The following is a 25,877-nucleotide window of genomic DNA, read 5'->3' as shown; positions in this document are numbered from 1 at the left end:
GGTGTTTCTTTCGCCCCCATTAAAAGGCAATTGGGAAGGGTTTGTGAAGGGTCATAAGACCCGGTTTAAGAGCCATAAGACCAAGTCCAACAGACTATGTACATGTACATCCTTAAGTTTGACTTGAGCCAGCACGGGTTGACTGAAGTTTCCTTTGACTTCATAAGTAAAAGGGAGAAAATTTCGGGCACAACCACACTCAAAAAGTTCAATTAGGGTTCTTCATCCCGTTTCTCCTCTCCTCTTTCTTTTTCATCTTCTTGTACAAAAGCTGGATATTGGTTCCGATCAGTATGCTGTGAAGTATGAGCAAATCTCAAAAAGACGACAGCCATTAATAGACAATCATCATCAGCAACTCGGTATATTTCTCCTTACATTTCCAACTCCAAAAAATGATCTCATGATTCAAGCTAGGGTTAATTACATGTTCTTCTGTTCCTTGTCTAATGGTAATAATGCTAGTTGATCTTCTTCTGATTCATTTGTGGTTAGTTATTTGAGTGATTTGTGTGGATTGTCTGAAAATGAAGCCATTACTGTCTCTGAGAAAACCAAATTCAAAACCACACCCCAACCAAATTCAGTTGTAACACCATTTATAAAAAAATGGGTTCTCTAAACCCTGCATTTTATAACTCATCACTAAGAATCCATCATTTCTATCATCTGATCCCCTTAAAACCCTAAAACCCAAATTTGATTTTTTTCAATTCCAAAGGACTACATGGAATTGAACTTGCCAACATCATTGTAAAGGATCCAAACTTTCTGAGCCAGAGCTTGATATCCTTAAGAGCACAAAAACTGACAAAAATTTCTTTAAATTCCTCTTCAAACAATCTACTTCTTGGGTCCTTAGAATAACAGACTTAAACATTTAATGGAGCTTTTGAGATATGAAGGTGACCGTCAATCTAGTATTTCTAAGTATATAACTATAAGACCTAGAACATCTAGGTGAGATGGTGATAGGTTTACAAGGATTGTGAAAAAGGCTAAAGGAATATGTTTCCATCCTTTACTTAAAACCTTTCCTGAAGCTATACATGGATTTGCATCAATGAGGGAAGCAAATTGGAAACCGAAAGTGAAGAAATCAATGTTTACAAGGGGTGGAGTTGGTCTGAAGATCAAATTCAAACAGCATTTAGGAAGATTCTCTTTGTATGATGGTTTCTGATTAGAAGATTAATTACCCAAGTGATGGATTTCCTTGTGAATGAAATGGGTTATGCATCATCAAGTATTGCGGAAAGCCCTGGGATTTTAACTAATAGCTTGAGGGAGAGGATTATCCCTAGGTGCTCTGTTATCAAAATTTTTGTCTCAAAGGGTCTGACTGAGGAAAAAATATCTCTGAGGTCACTCGGAAAAATGACATATAAGTTATTTTTGGACAAGTTTGTGATACCAAATGAGCAAGAATCTCCTGCATTAATAAAGGTATGTTGTAGATTATCTTAATTCAAAGTTCTTGTGTACATTGTCTTTCTGCCTTTTTTTTATGTATCTAGCTCATAGTTGTATATAAACTTGCCTCTTTTCTTGTTTTGCCAAAATGGTTATACTGTGCCCAGCCATTTTCAAACTTCGGTACAAATTATGCTTTCTATGATATCATGGTTTTCTAATCTCTTAACTGCTGAACCACAAATCCATGCTGGTAAACTACAACTGCACGAAAGCAATCACACAAGAATCACGTCAAGCTAGGATAACTATTGTGCATATTTTCTTTATTCTTTGTTCAAGCACAGTAGATATACAGCCATATTCAGAGGGATAGTAACCAGAGTATGTAGACTGACCTATGCAATTGAGTTGAAATTCTTACCGAAACACTATTATACACATATGGTGCCCATGACTCTGGCAGCCATTAATAGCTAGACAACCAAAAAGATCTCTGATCGCTTTTTGGCGTTCAACCCATGTTTGTGGAGTGAGGGATAGAAATGTTTCTCCATCATTCATGAATCCTATGTTGCTGGGTTCTATTCCCTGTATCCCTCTCCTCTCCGATTTGACTAGCTTAACGATGGGTTCACATTCTAACTGGATTACAAATGCTTTTTTGGGTGCGGAACAGATCATCGATTCTGGAGAGAAATTCTATTGTTTGCATGGTCAAACGAAGTGGTTAGTCTTCTGGAATCTCAAGAGACTTTTCTATTCACACATCAAATGGAGGGAACTGTGGAAGCCAATGAAAGCCATAATATGATGGCCTTGCTGGAGAAATAATGTTGCTGTTTTTTTTTTTCCTTTCAGTGTTCATGGGACCTAAACTTTAACAGAGGCTGACTCAAGTGGCAGAGGATGGAGTGATATTTTAGAAGCCATGGCCTCAGTGGGGCAAAATATAGAGATCTTGTCCGTGGTACTTCTGTTAACATGCATGGATTTCTCGTCACACTTAGTGATTTGACAGATGCACTTCTTTTGCCAATGTGTCAACATCTCAAATATGAGACTGCGATCTGCTCAGCAGGTGATAGAATTGGGGGACCAATTGTCATATTTTTGAAAATGTTCTGTTATGGGGAGTTGCATAGGTCTCCTCGGCTGAGACTTCCAAAATAAATGGGGATGTTTACGAGTCTCTTAACCAAACTGTTGAGTAAGGTATGGTCAACCAAACATTTTTCTCTGCTTCTTGTTTGTATAGTTTAGGGTTTTGTAGTAATTGGGTTTTTTTTTTCTTGATTTATGTCTCATATTTGGTCTGATTCTAAGAAATAGATGTTTACATGTGTGCATTTTTCTTTGTGGGGTTTCAATTTATAGAAAATCCAAATGGACAGCACCAAAATCAGATGATATCTTTTGGAAGCTTCTCGTTAAGGTTTAAATCTATCGAATTCTCTCTCACTTCAATTTTTTATATACGTACTTTCTGATCTCGTGAAAATGTTATTTTTGGGTGTTTGTTATGCGACTAGCTGTACATTTATAAAGCTCCATTATCTTTATTTGGGTTGGATCAAGTTTACAGAAGGAATGCCTTGTTTTCTTTTTGGAAATTTTCTATTAGTCATTTTGTCAAACAAGGATGTGCATATCGAATGGGAATTGATATTTTTTTTTCCTTTCTCTGTGTGTGGGTTTGATTGGGATTTTGTAGGAAAAGAAGATTGATGTACTTGTTGGTATAATTACTGATATCAGAGTGTATGAAGTACCGAAATAAAGGTGACTGCTTTGAGGTTTACAGAGACTATAGAGCTAGGATTGCGGAAGCTGGTGGGTTTTATAACTTTTGAAAAGGGGCTCTTAGTGCTCCTCTTGGACAAAAGATGTACGCCTCTGAAAAACCTTGTTAGTTGTGTTTTTATAACTAGTTTAAAAACATGTCATGAGTGTTTGCAATGAATAATAAATTCTTCAGTCTAATTGTCTAATTTTGCATTGAATTATCCTGTTTTCTTTTCTCTGCTGTTAGAGGTTGACTCCCACAATTTGATACTAGATGTGCTTTACATGATTTATCACCGAGAGGTTTGACTAGGTTGTTAGTTTTTGCAACTCAAGTTTCCTCTGAAAACAGAAGTATAATTTGACACTAGGTTACCTTCAAAATCTGTTGTAGAACACTCATGTTGCTCATTGTATTGCGATCTACAACCTTAATTGTGATCCAGATCTTTCATTGATATATGCCCAGCTTATGATTATGTTCAACTTTGTGAATTCACTACTATTGGATTTTGACAAAACTTTTTTGTTTGTTTGCAGGGGTATGAGCTGGTATGGTTGGAAGAAAATTTGACAGAGAATCACAAACAATGGCTGGTATATCTGGAAGCATCAAACAATTGTAGACTTCGCAAGGGCTTCCGAAAAATTTACATGAAGCTTTAGAAGAAATCCGGTGGCAAGGTATATATATATATTTTTGTATCTTGCTAAGTTTTACTTTTTGTATCTTGCTAAGTTTTACTGTGTTTTAGTACTTCTTTGAATTCGACAAGTTGTATAGAATTGGACATTTACTGTCATTGTAGCTGTCTTTCCTGATTTCTGATATTTAATTCATCTCATTTCCCATGATAACACCATATACATTTTCAAAGGAAATGTTGTTCACTTACTCAAAATGCCTAATCTAATTGATGTAAATGGAATTTAGCATTTTCATGAAGGAATTCTGCAACCCAAAAACCTTTGTTTCCCCGTTAACACATACCATCTGGCAGACCTGACTACTTGGGCATTTGTTGCACTGAGATAATGTTGGAATATGTGGTTGATTGTCTGAGTTTGTGGATTATCTCATCACATCACTCAAATATGATAGTGTTAAGCTTGTTCTTGGAGGTTGTGTGGCGTCTTCTAATCCGAAGCTGATCATGGTGAGTGAGCTACATTTTGATTTTCCATTTATCAGTTCTATTCGAATGGTGCCTAGTGGTGTCAAGTATAAGATTGACTAGGAATATTGATAATGGATGCCCATCTGGCGTAGACACAGCCTGAGAACTGAGTGAAATGGGTCTAAAAAGTAGGCATTTAGGCTATGAAGAAATGAACACTTGACCCTCTTAATGTTGCATTTCTGCTTTTTTCAAGGTAGTATCTTTAATAGAGTGTTGTATGTTTTTCTTTTTTTGAAGCACTAGTATTTTATGTGGTCAGAAATAAATGTAAAATAGGGTGGTAGATTATGTTAAGACAAGAAGATAAATTATGTTTAATGGACCATTCAAATGATATTCTAATTAGAAGTCCCTCTCCACCAACTAAATCCGTTCATTTCTAAGGGTTGCTACATTCTCTAACAACTCAAATTTATGAAGGGAGGAGAAACCATAATCTAGGTGATGTTGAAAGGAACATTGCTGGGATATGTGGATGATTGTGGTGACTTTTTTTTTCACAGTAATCTAGATTTTATTGACAAGCAAAAGATACAAAAAGAACAGAAAAAAGTAAGCAAAAGAAAATACCTTTATAGATAGGGTAATTTAGCTCAGACTCCTTATTACAAATCTATAGTAAGGCTAATCTGAAACTTTAATGTGTGTAACAAAAAAAAAAAAAAACAAAACAGGCCTGTACATGTAACTTCTGGTAGATTAGCACCCAACTTTGCCAGGCTGTCTGCAGAAAAGTTTATTTCCCCGTGGTGACTGCTAAGTCTTCTTCCTCCTTTTATTAATTAACTACGTTGTTGAGTTTTGTATAAAGCTACAAACTTATAATGGTGAATGTTGGTGAGATCTCCTTCATCTTTTTATCAGTTAACCACATGCTGTCTTTTAGACACAGGTAATCTTGTGGCTTTTTCTTTTATTTTAAATTTCAAGTTGCAGGAACTAAATAATACTGAATAATGCTCTGGTAACAATAATATTAATCTACATAATGAGTCCTATTTATGAATTTTTTCTTTGTGCAGTCACACTTGAACCACACTTGCTATACTAGTATTGTTATCACTGTTGTATGCTTATGTTTCATGTATTTTGTGATCGAAGTATTTTTACAAGCGGCAATAGAAGAATAAGGTAGAGATATGCTATATATCCAACCTTATCTTGATGCACTAGAATCGAGCAATGGGCATGATATCACATGTAAAATGGTACAAGTTTCCCTTGGCCACTCTATTATACATAAGTCGGCCCAGTTTATTTAGGTATGGCTGTGAGGGAAAGGCTTTGCTGGTTGGCAATGGGTAGTGCCTGGTGATCGGTGCTCCATTAAATAAAATTGTATAGAGAGAAATTTCTTAATTGATCAATAAATTACCGTCTTTGATTTTTTCCTTCTAATTTCTTACGGCTCTGAAATGTGCGTAACCATAATTGCATATGAGAAGTACCTCTCACCAACTTCTCTGGTGAGAGGGTACAACTCACCCATATACCATATTTTGTTTCCATCCCTTAAAGATATTCTTCTATAATTTAGTATAAGAGGAAACCAGAATCCAGAAGCAGGTAAATCAAGAATCTAATGACCAAAAGGGTTAAACTGAATAGTGTGGCTTTGAACATATCATCTGGTTGATATCTAGCGACTTATGGGGGAAAAAACAGTACATATTTGCATGTATTTGAGATCTGATGAAACAAGTTATCATATGCGTATTAAGTAAGTACATGGCATCCGTATCCATGTTCTTCTTTACTCAGCACATCATGTCAAACATCACATGCCACTGTCTAACATTTACACAAGTACTCGTAGCATTGTTACATATGTTACTACTCTTACTTTCACCATTACTGTTTTCTTACCTTTTGTATTGTTGATGTGTTTTTATTAAAACTACAGAATAAGGATTCTTAATTTTTCTGTTGTTCAGGTTCTCAACCTAACGTCCCTGATATAACGGTTGTTCCTCCTAAAGATGACCACCTTGGCCACATCATAGATGCTATGGCGTTGTACGTTCTTGGTGGAGGATGCTCATTTGAACAAGCTCAATAATGGAGAGTGGTCGTGGTAATCCTCTGTTAAGTTCTTTTTTGAGCTTGGGGTCAAAGGAGCACAAATACTATGTGTGGAAGCTGTAATCTTTTGCTCAGGTATGTCTTTATATCTACCTGAAATCAGTGACAACACAATGGGTCGAACATGTTTTGAAATCTAGTGCAATTTTGTAGGATGACACTCTTTAAAGGTGGAAACTGAGCCTTTCATTTATGATAATTGGAAGTGGGAGGTTAACTAGCTAATTGAGTTGTGCACGAGAGAAGAATCTTAATGATTTGATAAATATTTACATTTCCATTCAGATGGATATGATAACCTCTGCCTGCAATCGAGATCCCCGAGCATGAGACAGAAGCTGGCACTACATTTGCAGCAGGAAGAAGCAGAGTAAGTCTTAAACCAAAGCTGTAATTTCGAGAAGATGATGTGAAGGGACAAGTCCCTGCAAAAGCAGTTACATATTTGAAGGATGACAGCATTTTGAGTGCAAATAATGGTGGTCATAGATAAACTTTTTGTGTGGAATTTGCAGGATGGAATTAATACGAGGTGGATTCTTTACTGTTGTCCTCAAAATTAAGTACCTTTACAAGGAAGGAAAGGCTGAACCTGTTTTGGCGGATTCTATATGGGCTCCAGAGGAGAATGGAAGTGACAATAAAGACAAAACTCAGGAGCGACTCATCTTTCTGGAAGTAAAAATGCTGGTGATTGCCCTAGCAAAGTTAATGATGTAGAAATTTCAACTGATTTAAGCACTTTGTCCCACCTTGGCCATTAATGAAGAGCAAGGGTTGTACCTTTACTTCTAATGGTATTTCCCACAAACTTGTAATCACACTGTCGAGCTTTCTTATGTCTTTGTTATTCTGTGATAAACCTTTGTGTAACTGGTAGCTTAATGCCCTTGATGTTTCTTCTTCTTTTGATTCCTTACAGTACCTTATCTTCAATTCCAAGGACTGGAAGTTCTTTTCCGAAGATGGTTGGCAAGGTGCCAACTCTAGATGTGTATCTGGTGAAATTGAGATTTGTGGTGGTGACCTGAAGGAATTAGTTGGATCTTGTGAAGAGATGCCAATTTCAGAAGCATTCCTGAATCCTTCAAACGAGGAGGTTGGGTCAAGTCAACCTTCGATAGTAGATATTTAGGGTTGTGCTCTTTTGAAAGCAAAAGATAGATGGCAATCTATAGATCTCTTAGTTTTACAGCTTAAATCATCAGTAGATGTTGGTGTTTTCAAATCATGGAAATAAATATCAACCACTGTAATATATATAGGTTAATGGTGCTTAAGTGACATTTAGCTGTGTGTTTCTTGGTCTTGTCACTAGCATTAATAAAAAAAAATAGATTAGCTAATGGATTAGTCTTTCGCGTTTTCTACCAATTTTTACTTTGATTTGATCAAAAGAAATTTGCCATTCGATTTTGATTTGATCAAAATTTTAGATGCTAAACACATCAAAGAATGTCTTGTCAAAGTTGAGAACAAAGCACGCCCAAAAACGGGTGCCAAACACCGGACTCCAAATTCTTTTAGTTACTTGTAATATAATTTCCTGAAATCCGCAACAGAAACTTTTTCAGACCGTACGGTAAAATTAGTTTATCCTACTTGATAATCTACGATGCTTGCTGCGCCATGTTTCCATAAACGGTGAATATGGAATCTTGTACAAACGGACGGTTTATATTAGCGGATGTATTGAAAGATTTACTTAATGCGAAGTACCGTGTTTAATCATATTATTTTATACTTTTGGCTTCAGCCACCTCTTCCACCACCACCATTCTTCAGAGTTCAGACGTTGTTAAACTTTTTCAGTGAGAGAGAGAAAGAGAGAACAGAGAATTAGAGGAGAAATTGAGGAGGAGGAGGAGGAGGAGGAGTGTTCTTTGATAAAACCTGAGTAGAGAAAGAAAATCATTTATTTCAGGTATTTGTTCTTCATTTTCTTCACTTAACTAAGTTATGATTTCTTTTGTCTATAGGTTCGTGATTTTTTTCTTCTTAAAAAATCTGCTTCGGATGTTTTTAGTTTACTTAAGTAATTTTCGGAGTAAGAATATTCAAAGATTTCTACATTCGCTTTTTATTTAGAGTTTAATCAGAGATTTATTTGTGAGTTTGAAGTTCAGATTCAGTTCAGTATGAATGTTTAGAGGTAATACATCTTAGTGTTTCTTTCTGTAAATGAGTTTTACATTTTAAGATGGTTTTTAGTTTGTATTTGGCATAAATCTCTGTTTAACTTTTGGGTGTGTATGTAGTTTTTTGCTTAGTAGCCAGAAACGTGAAAGGGCATCACGAATCTCCTTAAAATTCGCGAATTTGCGTTCACAGCATTGTACCCATTGCTAATGGAACCACCAATTCGGAGGTGGTGCAGCATTCTTAAGGTATTCTTAGTGGGCAGTTTGCCACTTGGTTTGTTTATGTTCTTCCTGGAATTGTATAATGGGCCAGATGGGTCTTTGGCCGTTTTCTTCTTTTGGGCAATATTCTCTTATGCCTCTTTAGAGTACACTGGTGTTATAATAAATGCATGCCGGTTGGCGCGAAGCATCGATTACCAAGAACTCTTACGTGATGCTCCAAATAATGCTGGTGCAAGATTCTTCATGTTTTTGGTAAAGCACAAGGAGAAGTTCTTTTGGATTGTTGTAAGAGCTGTTGCTTGGCTCTCTAAGCTTTCTGGCCCTCTCCATTATATTGGAAGCAGCGTGGCGATTACCTTGGAGTGCATCATATGCTTATGTTTCCAAATGGAATATACGAGCCTTACTTATCAATTTTTCAGGGCATATGGAGAGTTAATGGTGGGTCAGATTGGTTATGATCTTTTTTTCTATGGTTATTTAAGACCTCTTAAGTTGCCTTTTTCAGGATCTTTTTTTCTATGGTTATTGGGAAGGTACACAGAGAATGGAACTGGCGAACCACCTCTATTATCTCTCTGAATCATTACTTCTATGGGCTGTTTCACAATTGGATGAAATTTTATCTTACTTCTATGGCTGTTTCACACTGGTGGTACAAATTTTATTATTTCCGTTCTTAAACTTTTGATCAGCTGTATGACTTTTATGCAGTTTGGAGCACGACTTTTCCGGTAGTGGTGACAAATGGAATCAAAATTGCACAAACATTCACCTTGAGAAATCCAGCAAAATTGCAAGAAATACTAATTGAATAACATTCAAACAAGCTTTAAACAACTCTTCGCAGTCAAACCTCGATATTGAACTCCCCAATCTGTAGAAACCGCTCCGCTCTTTCTGAAAAAGGAAAAACTTACATACATAATTTATGACTTCAATACCGTCTTCAATCATCATGACTTCAATACCGTCTTCAATCATCAAATTGAACACCTGAAAAACAAAAACCCCGAACTAAATTCACCTGACAAACTTTGAATTCAGAAAAATGTTTATTTGACTAAAATGTCAACATAGGCATGCGGAGTCTGTATTCATGACACCAGATGCTTGGGTAAGTCAAGAAATAAAATCATTTTGCTACATAACAAGTCATTCCTGCATATTATCTTATGCCCATATAATTACTTCAGCATAAAATGTTATGCAACTAGATTGAACAGCATAACAAGTTATTCAGCATTGTTTTCTACACCTGTTGTGCACCATTTCAATTGCATCCACTAACTTTTTTTTCCTAAAAAATATTTCTTTTGCAGTTCTTTGTTAAAACAAAGGAGAAAGATGGGATTTCCAAATTTGTTGGAGAATTCATCTTGAATCTCCCTATTGAAGTTGAGATAATGTTCATTCCAATGAACTATATGACAAAGGAAAACCCTGCCGGTACACATTGGACATTGTTAGAGTATGACTTTTCAGAGAGTGAGTGGAACTACTATAACAGTCTTGAAGGCTATAAATCTAACTGCAAGAAACAAGCTCTCATAATGGCAAAGGCTTGTATGCCGTATTTGATCCAAAGATATGATGAACTGAATCTATCACCACAAATCGTGGATATAAAGCGGGGACCTCTTGTATACAAGGATATTTTTACCAAGATTTTTCCTGAACATGGTCATCACCCCGACTGCCTCATATTTGTATGTTATTATATGAAGATGAGCATGAAGTCTCAAGTCATGGACAAATGGCTGAAGTTGGGAAAGGAAGATGAAGTAGAAAAATCCAACAAGAAAAGAGTAAGTCTGGTATTGAAAATGATGAAGGATCTTGGAAACAGTTGGGCGATAGATGCCAATGAAGACATCTGGGATGAAGCTGCGCGTCAATGTGATGAAGCTGCGCGTCAATGTGATGAAGTTGCGCGTCAAATGTGAAGCTGTGCATAATAGAAAGGCTCAAACATAACTTTGTTTTAACAACCTGTGTGTTGTTGTAGGTTGAGAAATTTAACTTGGGAGCGAAAACTAATGGGAAAGTATTTAGTGTGAAGCTTAACTTCAGTCAGTAGTTATGTGTAATGTGTTGGTATGAAAACTTAACTTTATTCAGTAGCTCTTGTCAGAACAACTTATGTTATCTTGTCGATGTTTATATATATATTTATTATATATCAATGCTGGTTTCAGTGCTTCTATTTGCTGCAATCTTATTTCATTTAACTGTACTATGATATAAATCTTACAAGGAAAATGAAGGAACAACAGGTTACATATAAACATCTAAATAACAAGTTATGCAACAAAATAAACCTGAATAACATGTCATTCCTAATAAATTATGCAGACGCATGACTTGTTATGCAGATGCAGATGCATGAAGGAACCACATTTGCATGAGTCGTTATGCATCCATCTTTAAAAGAATAAATGCATAACAGATCGTGCATCGTCGAAAAACAATGCATAAGAGATTATGCATCTTCAAAACAATAACGCATAATACGTTATGCATCATAAAAACTAATGCATAACCATCAAAAACTAAAGCATAATCCATTATGCATTTAAGAATAAAAATGAAAACATTATCTGATAGAAGCAGAAAAACACAGTGAAAAAAAAAAGTATTTTTCATAAAACCAATACAAAAAAGAAACTAAGTAAAGAAAAAGTACTTGTTCATAAAAACTAATACAAAAACTAATGAAAGAAAAATGAATAAGGTTCAAACATAAAAGTAATAGTCTGAAGAAACAAACAAGATAATTGCTCTTCTTTAACTTCCCTTAGGCTGCTTCGGCGGCTTCAGAGGCTTCTTGTAACAGGTAGGATTCGTACATGTTTTCTTGTTATGATGACCAAGCTCAAACAATTACCACATCGCATAACTCTCCTGGGCGGCTTCTCATATCTTCTCAAATGCCTATTAGCTTGTGGTCTCCCTGGCGGCCTCCTAACATCAGGTACATCGATAATATCATTACCTCATAAAGGCTTGTTATAGTTCGGAATAGGATGAATTGCATGACTGTAGGCATTATTGAAGTATGAAGTAGTGAAATAAGGTTCAACAAAATCATATGGATTAGAACCAGACATTGTTATCGATGCGAAAGCATGCACACATGAAAACCCATAGACGCGCCACCTATGACAGGTACATGTCCTTGCCTCAAGGTTAACACTATGAGAACTTTCCCCTCCTTCCACTTCATAAACATGAGTATCGGACTGTATAACCAGCCAGGATAAACCCCCATCAATAAGAGCCTTCATCTTATTTTCATTCTTCGGTGTGAGAATTGTTATGAAACTGTTACCAGTATTCCGCCTTTCTGGCATCATACTCATCACATCCTTCCTTATCTGATCCAGAAGAGCATTTTCAGGGAGCTTCTTGTGTACCTTCATCCAACTATTGAAGGATTCAGCAAGAGTATAAGATGTCCTACCATACCTACAACCTTGGAAAAAGGCATTTGACCACTTTTCTGGAGGGATATCTTCAATATAGTCGGCAACCCAACCACAACCAAGACCCCTAATAGTAGCGATGAAAGTTTGGAAACCTTCGGGACTAAGGGCATAAGCAGCAGCTTGAAATGAATTAATAACTGCACCATACCTTTCGCCAGATGCATTAATAGGTAAGTTCATCTTAAGATGATAATAGCAGAAACTATGGAAGGCTCCAGGAAAGTAAAATGAAATCGCTCTCTTTAATCCTTCTGCACGATCAGATAAAAATGTGATTGTCCCTTGATCATGATCAAGAACATTACTCAAATTCCTCATGAACCATTCCAAGTTATCATTATCTTCACCAGGTACCAGGGCCATGGCTAGTGGGAAGAAGCCTGCACAGAAAAAAAAAATAAAATCAAGCCAGCGTCTACATGAAGTATGTGCAGCTAAAAAAATGCATAATGGCTCATGCATCTAAACTAAATAATGCATAAGACATTATGCAGCTAAAACAAAAAATGTATAATGTCTTATGCATCTAAACAGAAATGATGCATGACCAGAAAAGTGAAAACAAATAATGCATAATGTCCTATGCATCTAAACTGAATGATGCATAAGACATTATGCATGCGCATAAAAGGGATGCATAAAATTAATAAGTGAAAACCATAATGCATAAGACATTATGCAGCTAAAACAAAAATGTATAATGTCTTATGCATCTAAAACAGAAATGATGCATGACCAGAAAAGTGAAAAAAAATAATGCATAATGTCTTATGCATCTAAACTAAATGATGCATAAGACATTATGCATGTGCATAAAAAGGATGCATAAAATCAATAAGTGAAAACCATAATGCATAAGACATTATGCAGCTAAAAAAAATAATTTATAATGTCTTATGCATCTAAAACAGAAATGATGCATAACCAGAAAAGTGAAAACAGATAATGCATAATGTCTTATGCATCTAAACTAAATGATGCATAAGAAATTATGCATGTGCATAAAAAGGATGCATAAAATCAATAAGTGAAAACCATAATGCATAAGACATTATGCACCTAAAACAAAAAATGTATAATGTCTTATGCATCTAAAACAGAAATGATGCATAACCAGAAAAGTGAAAACAATAATGCATAAGACATTATGAAGCAAAAATAAATAATGCATGAGACATTATGAACATATATAAAAAGGATGCATTATCAGAAAAATTACCATTTTCAGCATTGATAACGGTTGCAGCCATGAGGCATCCTCTATATGTCCCTGTAAGAAATGTAGCATCGACATAAACCATGGGGCGAAGGTAACGGTAACCATGGATGCATGCTTCGAAAGCAATAAAAAGACGCACAAACTTATTTGAAGGTGCCTCATCTTTTAATTCAGCTGAACTCTCCTCGTTCGCTTCAGGTTCATCCGTTTGAACTTGAAAATCAATCCAACTCCCAGGATTTTGTGCTGCGAATGGAATATACATACCATGAAAGATGCGAATACGACATGGCTTCATCACCAAATATATCCTCATACACTTTCTCTCTTCCGTTGTAAGCTTGGTAGTATTTCACATTGATCCCGTAGCTAGTTTTGAAAAACTTTGCCAAATCAGATGCTTTGGAACTCGGATCACTTCGGATTTCATCCCTGATCATACTAGAAAAAAATTTACAGCTGATCCTGTGGAAAAGATTTTCAGTTCCAACACCACAGGTATGACTGATCTCATATTTCTTAACCTTAAGCATCTTGTTTTCAACATCAACAACACAAACCTTATACTCCCATGGGAAATTTTCTTTTGAGCATTTTGCATAGAACCTGCTAGGTTCATTCTTCTTATATACAAGAACACGCCCAACTTTTAACTCGTATTTCTTCACTACGATACGTACCTCTGCTACACCTCCAAAAAACACTTTACCAACTTCACCAAGTAATTTATCCCAACCTTCAGTCCTAAGAACCTTGTTAACAGGCACAGAACCATCTTCAAGGAAATTCACCATAGCTTGTTCGGTTTCAGGTTCTATTACACGACTACTTGAAGCTCTACTACGACTTCTGGAAGAATTACAACCAACTTCGACAAGTAAATCAAAGCTCTTCTGACCTTTACAGTGGCAACGAGATACAAAACATTGAAGCAAAATATCAGAATCAACTTGCACAAACTTGCTTCCATCATTAAAGGAAAATCTGACATGATGCGGTAATAAACGAGTCCACTTCTGGCAAACGGCTGTCTTTAAAGACTCCAAAGTTGTGTTGACATCAACAGGATGTGCTAAGAATTCACTGAAGTAGTGAATTACAGCTAGTGCACTACCAACAGGCATTTTCACCCTGCAAAATACAAAAGAGAAAAAACCAAACATATCTATCCTGCATATTGCTTCACAAAAATTCTTACTCAAAATTAAAATATCAAATCAACAACAACAAACAATCTACATTAACCATAATCAGATGAGAAATCAACAGGATATCAAAATCAATAACAGATAACAGATCAAAAATAAGAATGGAAAAACAAATCAAATAAAAAATCCAACAGAACAGAAGCAAAACCTAGTAAATTGGTATGTTAACATCGGAACATGAAATCGAAACAAAAAAATTTAATCGAAAAGATCTACATTGATGTTAACAAATTCAAAACCTAGAAAATAAACAAAAATTCAAAAACAAGCTTAAAATATCTAAAAAACGATTCAGAAAACTAAATTAAGCTTCGGAAACCTAAAATAATAGATCCTAATCTTACAGAAACTAAAACATAGAATCGAATCAAGATTAAACAAAAATCAGAATCAAGATTGGAATAAAAACGAACAAACCTGAAATCGAATATCTCAATCAGCTCCTTCTCAGCTATCGATAGTTCAATATCTCAGCTCTCGCTCTCGATCGTATTCTATCTCCTTCTCAATCTCTCAGAAACTGAATCTTTGAATCTTAATCTCTGCGCCAAAATCACTAAATCTGAAACTGAAAGTGAGGCTAAACTGGGAAATAAAAAAGAAAATAAACGAATTTTGAAAACCCTGGGCCTGCGAATAATTTGTTGGCCGCTTTTGGGTGCGCCCGTAAAATTTTGTGGGGGTGAATTTCAGAGTAGAAAAATGTGTAAGAATGGGTCTCCCTGTATTTTTCACTTCTCGGATATCCAGCCGGCCCAGTTGGATAAGTATCCTTAATCCTTTATTCTCCGCATCAGCAAAGGTGAGGATAAGCAAATAGTAAATATTTCTCTCTGTTATAAACAAACGCATCCTTTACTCTTTTTATCCCAAAACCTAAACCGTATTTTATCCTCATTTCTTCATTCTCAGTCATTTCAAATCTTGAATTACCAGCTTCTCTCAGCCCTAGATTCAAATTTTTTTTCTTCTATCATCTGCGATCCGGTCCTTTGAACAAGAATTTTCATGGGAAATTTTAGCATTCTTCCGGCAGAAATCATATCTGATATACTGAGCAGGTTACCGACCGAATTGGTTTTGGAGTGTAAACTAGTTTGCAAGCCTTGGAAGAATCCGGTGCATCATCCGTATTTCTCCCAATTGCATCTTCTTCGTATCAACGATCATAATCCCGGTAAGTTCAGTTTCGTTTTCAAGACTTATCGTGGACAAAATGCATCTGAACAGCTCAATTTTTTTGAGTGTAGTGAGATGATTAATGATGAGCAGACAACCTTGAATAAGATTACTAAGATCAATTTATGCCCTCTATTTGAGGGTTATTATATTAATGGTTCGTGTTATGGTTTGATTTCTGTAATTGGATGGAATGCTGATTTCTATATCTGTAATCCTGTCACAAAAGAATTTCTTATCCTTCCAGAGGTTGATAAGATCCTGCTACCTGAGGTGAAAAGGCCTTTTGAATGCGTCCTGAGTGGATTTGGTTATCTTCCATTGAGTAATGAGTACAAGGCTGTTAGAATCATCCAATTGGGCAAAGACCCAAATGTGGAGCATGTTGTTGAGGTATACACTCTTGGGAGTGGCATTGGATGGAGAAACTTAGGAAAATACAAATTAGATGTTTGTTTGTATAATATTTGTCAAATAATGGGGTTTTTGCAAATGGAATTCTTCATTGGGTTATAGAGGATGGATACGTTGTTGCATTCGATTTGGCTGATGAGAAGTTCAGTGAAATTCCACCACTGCCTATTCCAAGCGTCTATGATTTGTGTCCATTGTTTTCACTTGGGGTATTGGGTGGATTTTTATATTGTGCTAAACATGAAATTCCTGTCGATTTCGATCATGAAATCCCTGTCGAAACCAATGAAATGTCAGTCGAAATATGGGTTTTAAAGAAAAACAAGGGTAATTGTGAAGTAAAGGATTCAGAGGAACACCAGCCATGGAGTTGGAGTAAGGAGTTCAATGGTGTAGATTTCAAACCGCTTGCCTTGATGAGGAGTGGAGCAGTTCTACTTAGCAATGGTACCGGTCTCTTCTCTTATGACAGAAATTCTTCTTGTTCCAAAATGCTTGTGAATTACGATGAATCTATTAAAGGAGCAATTCCTTACATTAAAACCTTAGTTTCATTGAACGCATTAGGAGAAAAAGATACGAAAACAATGGATCAGAGAGAGTGAAAATATCAAGTAGGAAATATGAAAACTGTTTTAGAAGATGAAGCAGCAATAAAGAGGAAGAGATCCATTGACACGTGAAATAGAAGCAGGTGATTTTCTTTGAAACTCTTAATCTTTTGAGATTTGAGCTTATTCAGTTTACATCATGTTGTGACTTGTGACCATTATATTTGGAATCCTGTTTGCTTCTTGTTTATGCATATTGTCGTTTGTTCTTAGCATATTGTTTTTTCCTTGAAATTTAAGTAAGAGTTGAGCTATATTTCCATGTTAAATGCCGTCATTTCGATTTTTTGTTGCTAGAATGTATACCGTTTTCTATCTGAAAACAATAGTTGAATTGGAAAATGTAGGAAAGTTTGTTTAGGAAAAAATCAGTTGGCAGAGTACTGTAACAACTAACATGAGTTGTAATTTCACTTAACTTTTAAAGATTAGGGACTGTAACAAGATTCAGCAACTGGTAGATGTGGAAGAAGAAGTTAAGAGAACTTTAAAAACTTCCACTCCGCAACATAGATGTTTCTAGGGTAAACAATTTAGATGATATTGAGGTAAACAAAAGGCTGATTGTAGCACCTAATCTAATATACATGCTTTGTCTGGCCAACATTATGGTCAGGTGTTGCTCTTCGGAATTTTAGATGATTCTACGTGTAAACCACAACCAAGCTAACTGTCTGTCTACATAATGCCACTTTTTCCATCTCCATGACAATGCTTGGTTCTAAAAAAGTTATTTGTGAACTAGTGCCTGGATTTAAAACAATGATGATTTTGTTGCAGCGAGGATTATGGCATCTTCGTCTAAGAGAATGATATCACGCATAAATGGTTCATACTTTAAGACACATTTTATGCCTGATTGTTACCAAATTATATGACTGCAAACCCCGTTTAAGTTTTGTGACTTTTGTCGCTGGAAAGAGATAAATCATACAAATTCATCAGTTCCAATAAGATTCTGTAGGAAAGTTTGTCAATAATTGTCAGTCATTATTTTCTATTTTACATTCATAAATGAGAATCAGTTACTCTTACCTGTCCCTATGAAACCTTCACTTTGTGCAAACTGGGTACTTTGCTAGGTGTGGCATAACAAAGAGTGAAAACACTCACTCTACAGGGGAAAAACCCTGCACAAGCTATTAACATATGTTTGAACATCAGATGCTTGCTAGAATAAAGGTTCTACTTGTGGATTAATTTTAGGGACAGTAGCAGACAGTTTAGGAGAATGAGATGCACAAGAGAGTAATCACAGAACTTAATCTCTTTAGACATATATTCTTGGTCTGGTCATATTTGTTGTGTTCAGCTCTTAGTCATCGGAGTTAGGAATGTTTCTACTTGTTGGCTTTTTGGCAATTAGACGTGGTACCTTGCACACTGACGTGGTCCAAAATGAAACTGCTGTCACATATCGAAACGAACTTGTATGACCTGCACTAAATGAAACTTCAACGATCTTTTATTTCCTGGGATACTTGTACATTTATAACATGCCGAGCTATGCCTGCATCTTATGCTTGGTTATGCTTTATGTAGTCCGTCATCATCTTCTGTTAGATACCATTCTTGTAGCTCCCCACCAGACCTTGAAGGAGGTCAGCAGCCTTGTTCGAGGTGTCACCTGTGTTCCTGTTAAAGCTGGGTTAAATTTTTTTTCAAGTAGTGGCTTGCTGACCCCATTATAATCATAATCATAACTGCTGGTCTGTAGTAATCTTATTCCGTTTTTGAGGACAGAAATACGTTATACAGAGTTTTATACTAGGGAGCCTGTTTGGCTGTAATATTCTCAGCATCACTTGATGGACAAATTGTGGAATCCAAGTTTGTCGTTTTTTTGTCTTAGTTCGGTGTAAGGACAGCATAACAATACATGTAACGTTTATAATACTTGTATTATAGGATGAGAAAAAACTTAAGATCAAATGCGAAGTGGATAAATTGTACCCTGGTTTACATAACTTGGTCTTTCTAGCAGGCCTGGTCTGTTCATAAATGTTGAATTCTGCTGTTATTCGTTGAAGTTGCGTTCGTATCTACTCTGATGGCTTTTTGGCAATTAGACTGTGGTACCTGCATACTGCCACAGTCCAAAGTAAATACTGCCGTCAATTAGGATTGTAGTATCCTCTTTTGTTAAATGTGGTTCTGAGTACATTACTGACAAATATTTGTCGAAACAAACTTGTCTGAGAAGACCTGCATTAAATGAAATTTCTTTGATCCTTATTTCATAGGATCCTCGTACACTTGTACTATATGCTGACTATGCCTGCATCTTTAAGACTAATTGCGCTATTAGTCTGAGTGATTGTTTTTGACAAATTTGAGAGGATATTTCACTTCTAAGTCGAGTGTACATCCTCACAGGAACCACTTGTCTATTGTAGTCGATCTGAACAATCCAAAAGGTTGAGCTCACAATTCCTTAGCTGGATAAATTGAGTTGTTTCGTACGTAAACTTCAAAACAGTATCATTTGCAGCTTTAGATCACAGTGGCCCATAACTAATGTTAATTGGATTGGATTGGATTATGTTGGACCTCCAGCTTGAATTGGATCCTAAGAGCATCTCCAACAGTAGGTCAAAAAAATTCTACGTGGATGTCATTGCTAGACCCCCATTTATTTAGATTTTATTCCTGGATCTTAATAACACCCTTTATACTAAAATTCATCTCCAGCAGTTAAGGTTATACAATGAATTTTAGATTTAGATAAATATTAAAAAAATAATATTTAGCTTGATTCTATATTAAAAAATATTTTTTAAAAATAAAATTGATGACATGGAATTAGTTAAGGGTCATCCCGAAGGTGTAGTTAAGACTTTTTTTAACACCTTGGTATTTAGTGTTTGATCCCTCCTAGTTTATAGGACCTAACCATTGGAGATGCTTTTATACTAAATAGGGGTCTAAAATCCTATGTCATTTAAAAAAAATATTTTTACCTTATGTTGGAGATGCTCTAAGGGCTGAGTTGAGTCGAACGGTGAAGATCATAAAATTTGGAGATATTTTGTAAAAGGGTCGTATGTTTAGTGCCTAATTAGGATCTGGATCGTAAAACATGCAGTTGATGTATTTGGGTCCTAGACTAACTTTGACCGACTGACTTTTTACCAAAATGCCCTCACAAAATGCTCAAATTACACTTTATCCTAACCTTAGTTAAAAACTTAACCGAAGATTTGTTTCAGTATTCGTCACCCTTTAGTTAATGGGTTCCCAGAGCGAGAAGCACTTTAGCAGCAGATAAATCGGTTCACTTCATAAGAACGTTGAGATAAGATTTGGGGCTTTGGAAAGATTGATGGGTATTGTATAGATGGTAAGATTGAAAATCTGATGCTGTAACTTGCTGATGATCATGAGATTGAAGTAGATTAGGTTTCATTTTGTTGAGTGTTTGCTGAGAAGATTAAAGAATTGATGGGTTTTAAATTGAGAGTCTAGTGTTCGCAAGACGTGATTCTTTAAAGCACAGTTCATCTTTCAATCGTTATAAAACAACATCTGAAGACGACAAACAAATCACAACAATCCAGGAATAATAATGAAGAATTTGGAATCAGTGGAAGTGTTAGAAGAGTTGCATATGTTACAAGATATCCAAGATATCTTTCTTTCCAGATATAGATAGGTTGTTACTATATATCTTGTATGTATATTCTTGTATATTGCTTGCTGACCAAGTTAGAGTTTTTTATATAAGAACGGTCTCATGTAATCGTATGTATCCAACTAATTCAATCAATCTATTTGATTCAGTTTAATCTATGCCATGACAGTTTCTGTCATGGTATCAGAGCTGATCAAGATCTAAATCAAACCGTGTTTTCGCTGCAACAAACAAACGATAACCAGTAACCAGTATCAGAATCATAAAACTCAAACCCTAGTGTCATATCTTCTTCATCATAGCCCAACATGTCACGTGAAGATTATCAACCCATTACTGTGAAGTTTGATGGAACAAACTACAATCATTGGTCTTTCTTAATGAGAAGTTTCCTCAAGGGAAAAGCCATGTGGAAATATATTGACGGCAAAGCTAAGAAGCCTGCAAACGGAGTCGTTATCACTGACAAAGGAAAAGATGCAGGAGAAGAAACTGCAGAGAGCCGGGAGATCAATAATCACAAAATATTAACCTGGATAAGCAACACAGTTGTAACATCTATAAGCATGCAACTTACAAGCTATGAGACTGCCAAAGATGCATGGGAGTTTCTCTCAAAAAGGTATACCCAGATAAACTTTTCTCAACGTTATAACCTAGAACAGGATATTCAATCTTTGAAACAACAGATGGAACAATCTGTCTCAGATTTTCACTCTGAGATGTCAATCATATGGAACCAGTTAGCACTAATGGAACCGAACTGGACAACTGATATGGAGTTATGGAAAAATTACAGAGAAGAGTCTCGATTAGTTCAGCTCTTAATGGCATTAAGAGATGACTTTGAGACTGTGAGAGCCTCAATCCTCCATCGATCACCTCTTCCGTCTGTTGAAGCCGCATTGTCAGAACTCATCACTGAAGAAACTCGGAAAAGAATCAAACCAGACATACCAGCAGTGTTTGCAGTCAATTCACTGCAAACTTTAACACTCATCTCAACTCTCAGAAAACTCATCGTGATTTCTCAGGAATCTAGTGCTACAACTATAAGAAACCAGGCCACCTAGCCAAGAACTTCACCATGCCATCAGTGCAAAGTGGATCACAAAGCTCAAACACACAAACAATCCAGCAAGGATCAACCTTTCCAATCCAGTGCAACTACTGCAAGGAACCAGGGCATACAGTAGGAAACTGTACATCCCCTACTTCCAGAAATATGAGAGAACGAAGAAAGTTTAATGGAACTGGATACAAATCTGCACCATCCAGTTATGCAGCACCTGCACAATCCAGTTACGCAGCACCTGCACCATCCAGTTACGCAGTTGCATCCACACCAAACAATCTAGCTGACATACAAGAAATGCTCAAGCAAGCACTCTCAATAGGTAACAATAATGCTCCAGCAGCATCTGCATTATCTGCTTCCACAGGTAGCTTCTCAACTGGATGGTTCCTTGACTCAGGTGCCTCTAACCATATGACATTCAATTCTAGCATATTTGAGCACAAGAGTCATATTATTACACCAACAATTCAAACTGCAGATGGATCTGAACTAAATGCTAGTCACATTGGTCAGATTAAAATCTCTGATAAGATACATGTATCTGATGTGTTACTTGTCCCAAAGATAAGAATGAACCTTATATCAATTGGACAATTATGCAATCAAGGACATAACATATATTTCTTCTCTTCTGGTTGTGTGATACAGGATCCCAAGACAGAGAAGCTTGTTGGGATAGGCCGTAGAGTAGGAAGATTGTACCTCCTTGAAACACTGATCTCTCCTCAACTGTCAAAGAGTGAGCTTGCCGCCACTGCAACTGCCAATTCCCTCTCTTCAACTGCATCTCCATCTGTGTCTCCTTTTATGTTATGACATTCTACGTTAGGCCATGTTTCTTTCTCTCGTCTCACTTATATGATCAATAATGGATTATTGGGAACAACTCAGGTTGATAAAGAACCTTATTGCATCTCATGTAAGCTAGGAAAACAATCTGCTCTACCTTTCAATAACAGTATCACTCATTCTGTGGAACCTTTTGATCTCATTCACTCAGATGTCTGGGGAAAATCTCCTGTTACCTCTAAGGGAGGAGCACTATATTATGTTATCTTCATTGATGATTTTTCTCGTTTCACATGGATATATCTTTTCAGTTCTAGATCAGACTTCTTAAAATTATACACAACCTTCTCTAGAATGATCCAAACTCAATTCAGAAAAACCATCAAGACCTTCAGAGCTGATCAAGGGGGAGAGTTTATCTCAACTCCTTTCAAAGAATTTCTCGCAACCGAAGGTACCATTCTTCAGTTATCGTGCACTGAAACTGCACAGCAAAAAGGCATAGCTGAGAGAAAACACCGCCATATCGTAGAAACAGCTAGAACACAACTTCTGTCAGCATCAGTTCCATCTAATTTCTGGGGTGAGTCAGTATTGACTGCAGTCTGCACAATCAATCGTATTCCATCCATAATTACAGAAGGAATGTCTCCATATGAACGTTTATACAACAAGAAACCATTGACATTGCTCACAATGATGTCTCCATATGAACGTTCCACTATATTGCGACAATAAGGCTGCTATTCACATTGCTCACAATGATGTCTTTCATGAACGTACTAAACACATTGAGATTGACTGCCACTTCGTTCGTCATCAGTACAAGAAACAGACTATAACCTTATCCTTTGTTTCTTCTGAATTGCAACCTGCTGACCTTTTCACTAAGGCATTGTCCTCTGTGCGTCTCAAGCTTTTGCTCTCCAAACTCAACATGTGCTCTATCCCATGTTGAGTTTGCGGGGGGGGGGGGGGGGGGGGGGGGGGGGGGGGGGGGGGTGTTACAAGATATCTTTCTTTCCAGATATAGATAGGTTGTTACTATATATCTTGTATGTATATTCTTGTATATTGCTTGCTGACCAAGTTAGAGTTATGTATATAAGAACGGTGTCATGTAATCGTATGTATCCAACTAATTCAATCAATCTATTTGATTCAGTTTAATCTATGCCATGACAGTTTCTGTCAGCATACACTCGCCTACCTTTATTACGTCAATCGGTCGAAACACCACATACACCAATCTCCATCAATGATTCACTAGTCCAGGAGGGGCTATAAATAACGAACGAAGTCTGTTATAAAACATGATTTACCACGGATTTCATCTGTTATTCGAACCGTTATTTATTTGGTGTGACTCTTTATAAATGACAAATAGAAAACGTTATTAAATATGACGAATAATCCAGGATTTGTTATTAACTACCACAGTTATCATATGTTGAATAAAATAACGGACGATGCCTGCCATAACGGAGGCATTTTCATAATAATAAATATGCTAATTCAAACGAGAGTGACGTCATTTTTAGGCTACTGAGTCATAGTTTTGGTATTCATAAAAATTCATTCAGACATTCAGATTCAGATTTGGTGTCTGAAACTGATTTTGATGCAACTGAATCCGGACGTGAAAGAAAATTCTGAAAATGAAATAGAATCTTGGAGGAAACAAATGAAATTAGCTATTACGCAACATAACATTCAAGAAAATAGAATCTCGGAGTACAAATGGAAAGATAAATACTAGCAACCCGAAGTCACATGTAGAACATTAAAATTGAAGAATTCAATCTACTGTCACCTTCTTAGTCTAATTTGGTCGCTCTCCTAAAGGAGTTACATAAGCTCTTAGCCAGTTGATCATGTCACCTTTTAATTAAACACTTCCAAGTACTCCATCATCTCTATGCCATAACGCCACACTTGCATTTATGATTACTTCAGCGCAGCCATAATCGTTATCACTTTTTCCTTAAGTTCCTCAAAAAACAAAGGCAAAGCGGGAATCCCAACACTGAAAAGTTTAGGCAATGGTAAGAATGAAAACCAACGCCAGAGTGAAGCTGAGAAACCTTGATTGGAAAGTCTCCCACATATTCCAACAACAACTTAAAGTTCTGCTTCAGACTGGACTATGCCTCTGTAAAAGAATCTGAAAAAACATAGTGTACAAAATATCACAGCATGCTTTATGAAATAAACTGAAAAAACATAGTACATAAAGAGTCCTAAAAACTAAATGTTCTTAGATGTCTCTAAGCATATTCTTCTGCCCTAGGCCCCTAGACAATCTTATCAGATCAGATATGTAACATAGTAATTCTAGAATAGACACATTCTGATTCTTCACTGTGTTAGATAGACCTTAGCACCGCAACCACATAAAGACATGAGACACTAGCAGGAAAATGCAATAGAACACAACAGGAAATATCGGTGCGCACTTAACACATATGTTAGCAAAACGTTGTATGTTCCCTAGGTGATTGGAATCTAGAAACTTAACATCACAATAACATAAAGTACCTAAGCATCCAAACCGGTATACTTCAAATGATTAAACTTAAACATTAGAGCGGCTGAAGTTTTATCTATCAAAAAAGTAGAAGCTGAAATTCTTTAATTACTTATGAACCAGAACTTTAATTTCAAGGAAATATCATACCCACACTTTTTTCTTTCTATAGAGCTAAAAAATTATGAGTTAAAACATTGAGAAAAACATTAAAGAAATTTTAACAGCTAATACTAATTTCAAGGTTTATGACCTCATATCACAAGCCGCTTCTTACAAATAACCCATCCTTGGCATTCCGTATAACCAGTCACAGCTCGCAATTTCACATCTACCACCTACAAAAACCACCATAAAATTAAAAAGTAATACCCAGTTTAATGGAAACCCTATCGTGGATTCAAAAGAGATACCCCGTTTACCAATACTCTTTTTTGACAATCATAAGCAATACCCAGATTAATAAAAACCATCATCAAATTAAAAAGGAATACCCAGATTAACATATGAAAAAGACATAAAAAAGAGCTCAATCGATGACCTTATATGCATCTGAATTGCGAGCTCAAATTAACCTTAGTTCTTATAAGCGGTTCAAGAAACAAAATGGGTATACCTTGCACTTTCATGGTCTTTCTAAGACGGATTGGGTATCTTTGATGCTCTCCATGTACGATCTTCGGCTTCATCTCAGTCAGTAAGCTGGTCAAAGTCCAGCAACACAAATTGTTGTAATCAGAACCGGGGTGCAAAACGATTGGTACTGTCTATGTATACACAGTAGACACTGCGAATCTAAAGATGCAACACAACTGTTAACAGGAACATATATTAGTCCATCTTCTAATCATCTTATTTATCGCAAGTACAAATCTCACCTTCGCAAACGCGCCTTATATAAATCAT

At 36.3% G+C, this 25,877-nt stretch overlaps 1 protein-coding gene and 1 long non-coding RNA gene across 6 annotated transcripts; both read left to right on the top strand.

Moving 5' to 3' along the window:
- Positions 1-206: 206 nt before the first annotated feature.
- Positions 207-7,799, top strand: LOC113315041. 5 transcript variants are annotated; one of them, XR_003342706.1, is made up of 10 exons: positions 207-1,446; positions 2,093-2,142; positions 2,275-2,628; positions 2,791-2,848; positions 3,128-3,301; positions 3,739-3,882; positions 6,314-6,536; positions 6,615-6,831; positions 6,977-7,258; positions 7,384-7,799. It is a non-coding gene; the product is annotated as an uncharacterized LOC113315041 (long non-coding RNA). The 5 variants fall into 5 exon arrangements; XR_003342707.1 differs by having other exon boundaries at positions 3,739-4,355; XR_003342708.1 differs by having other exon boundaries at positions 3,739-6,536; positions 6,747-6,831.
- Positions 7,800-15,996: 8,197 nt separating this feature from the next.
- On the top strand, positions 15,997-16,940 carry LOC113316257. The gene is made up of 2 exons (XM_026564474.1): positions 15,997-16,333; positions 16,438-16,940. Exons 1-2 carry the CDS (start codon positions 15,997-15,999, stop codon positions 16,938-16,940), a joined length of 840 nt encoding a protein of 279 aa, XP_026420259.1.
- Positions 16,941-25,877: the final 8,937 nt, after the last annotated feature.

This window comes from Papaver somniferum, chromosome 10 (genome assembly GCF_003573695.1).
Source record: "Papaver somniferum cultivar HN1 chromosome 10, ASM357369v1, whole genome shotgun sequence".
Taxonomy (NCBI): Eukaryota; Viridiplantae; Streptophyta; class Magnoliopsida; order Ranunculales; family Papaveraceae; genus Papaver; species Papaver somniferum.
This window is presented reverse-complemented; position numbering and strand designations above follow the sequence as displayed.

Excerpts from the sequence above, each read along its gene's own strand:
- LOC113316257 (XM_026564474.1), top strand. The coding sequence starts at position 15,997 with ATGATTAATGATGAGCAGACAACCTTGAATAAGATTACTAAGATCAAT. Across the intron at positions 16,334-16,437 it reads GGTATACACTCTTGGGAGTG|AGGATGGATACGTTGTTGCA; the intron begins GCATTGGATGGA and ends ATTGGGTTATAG.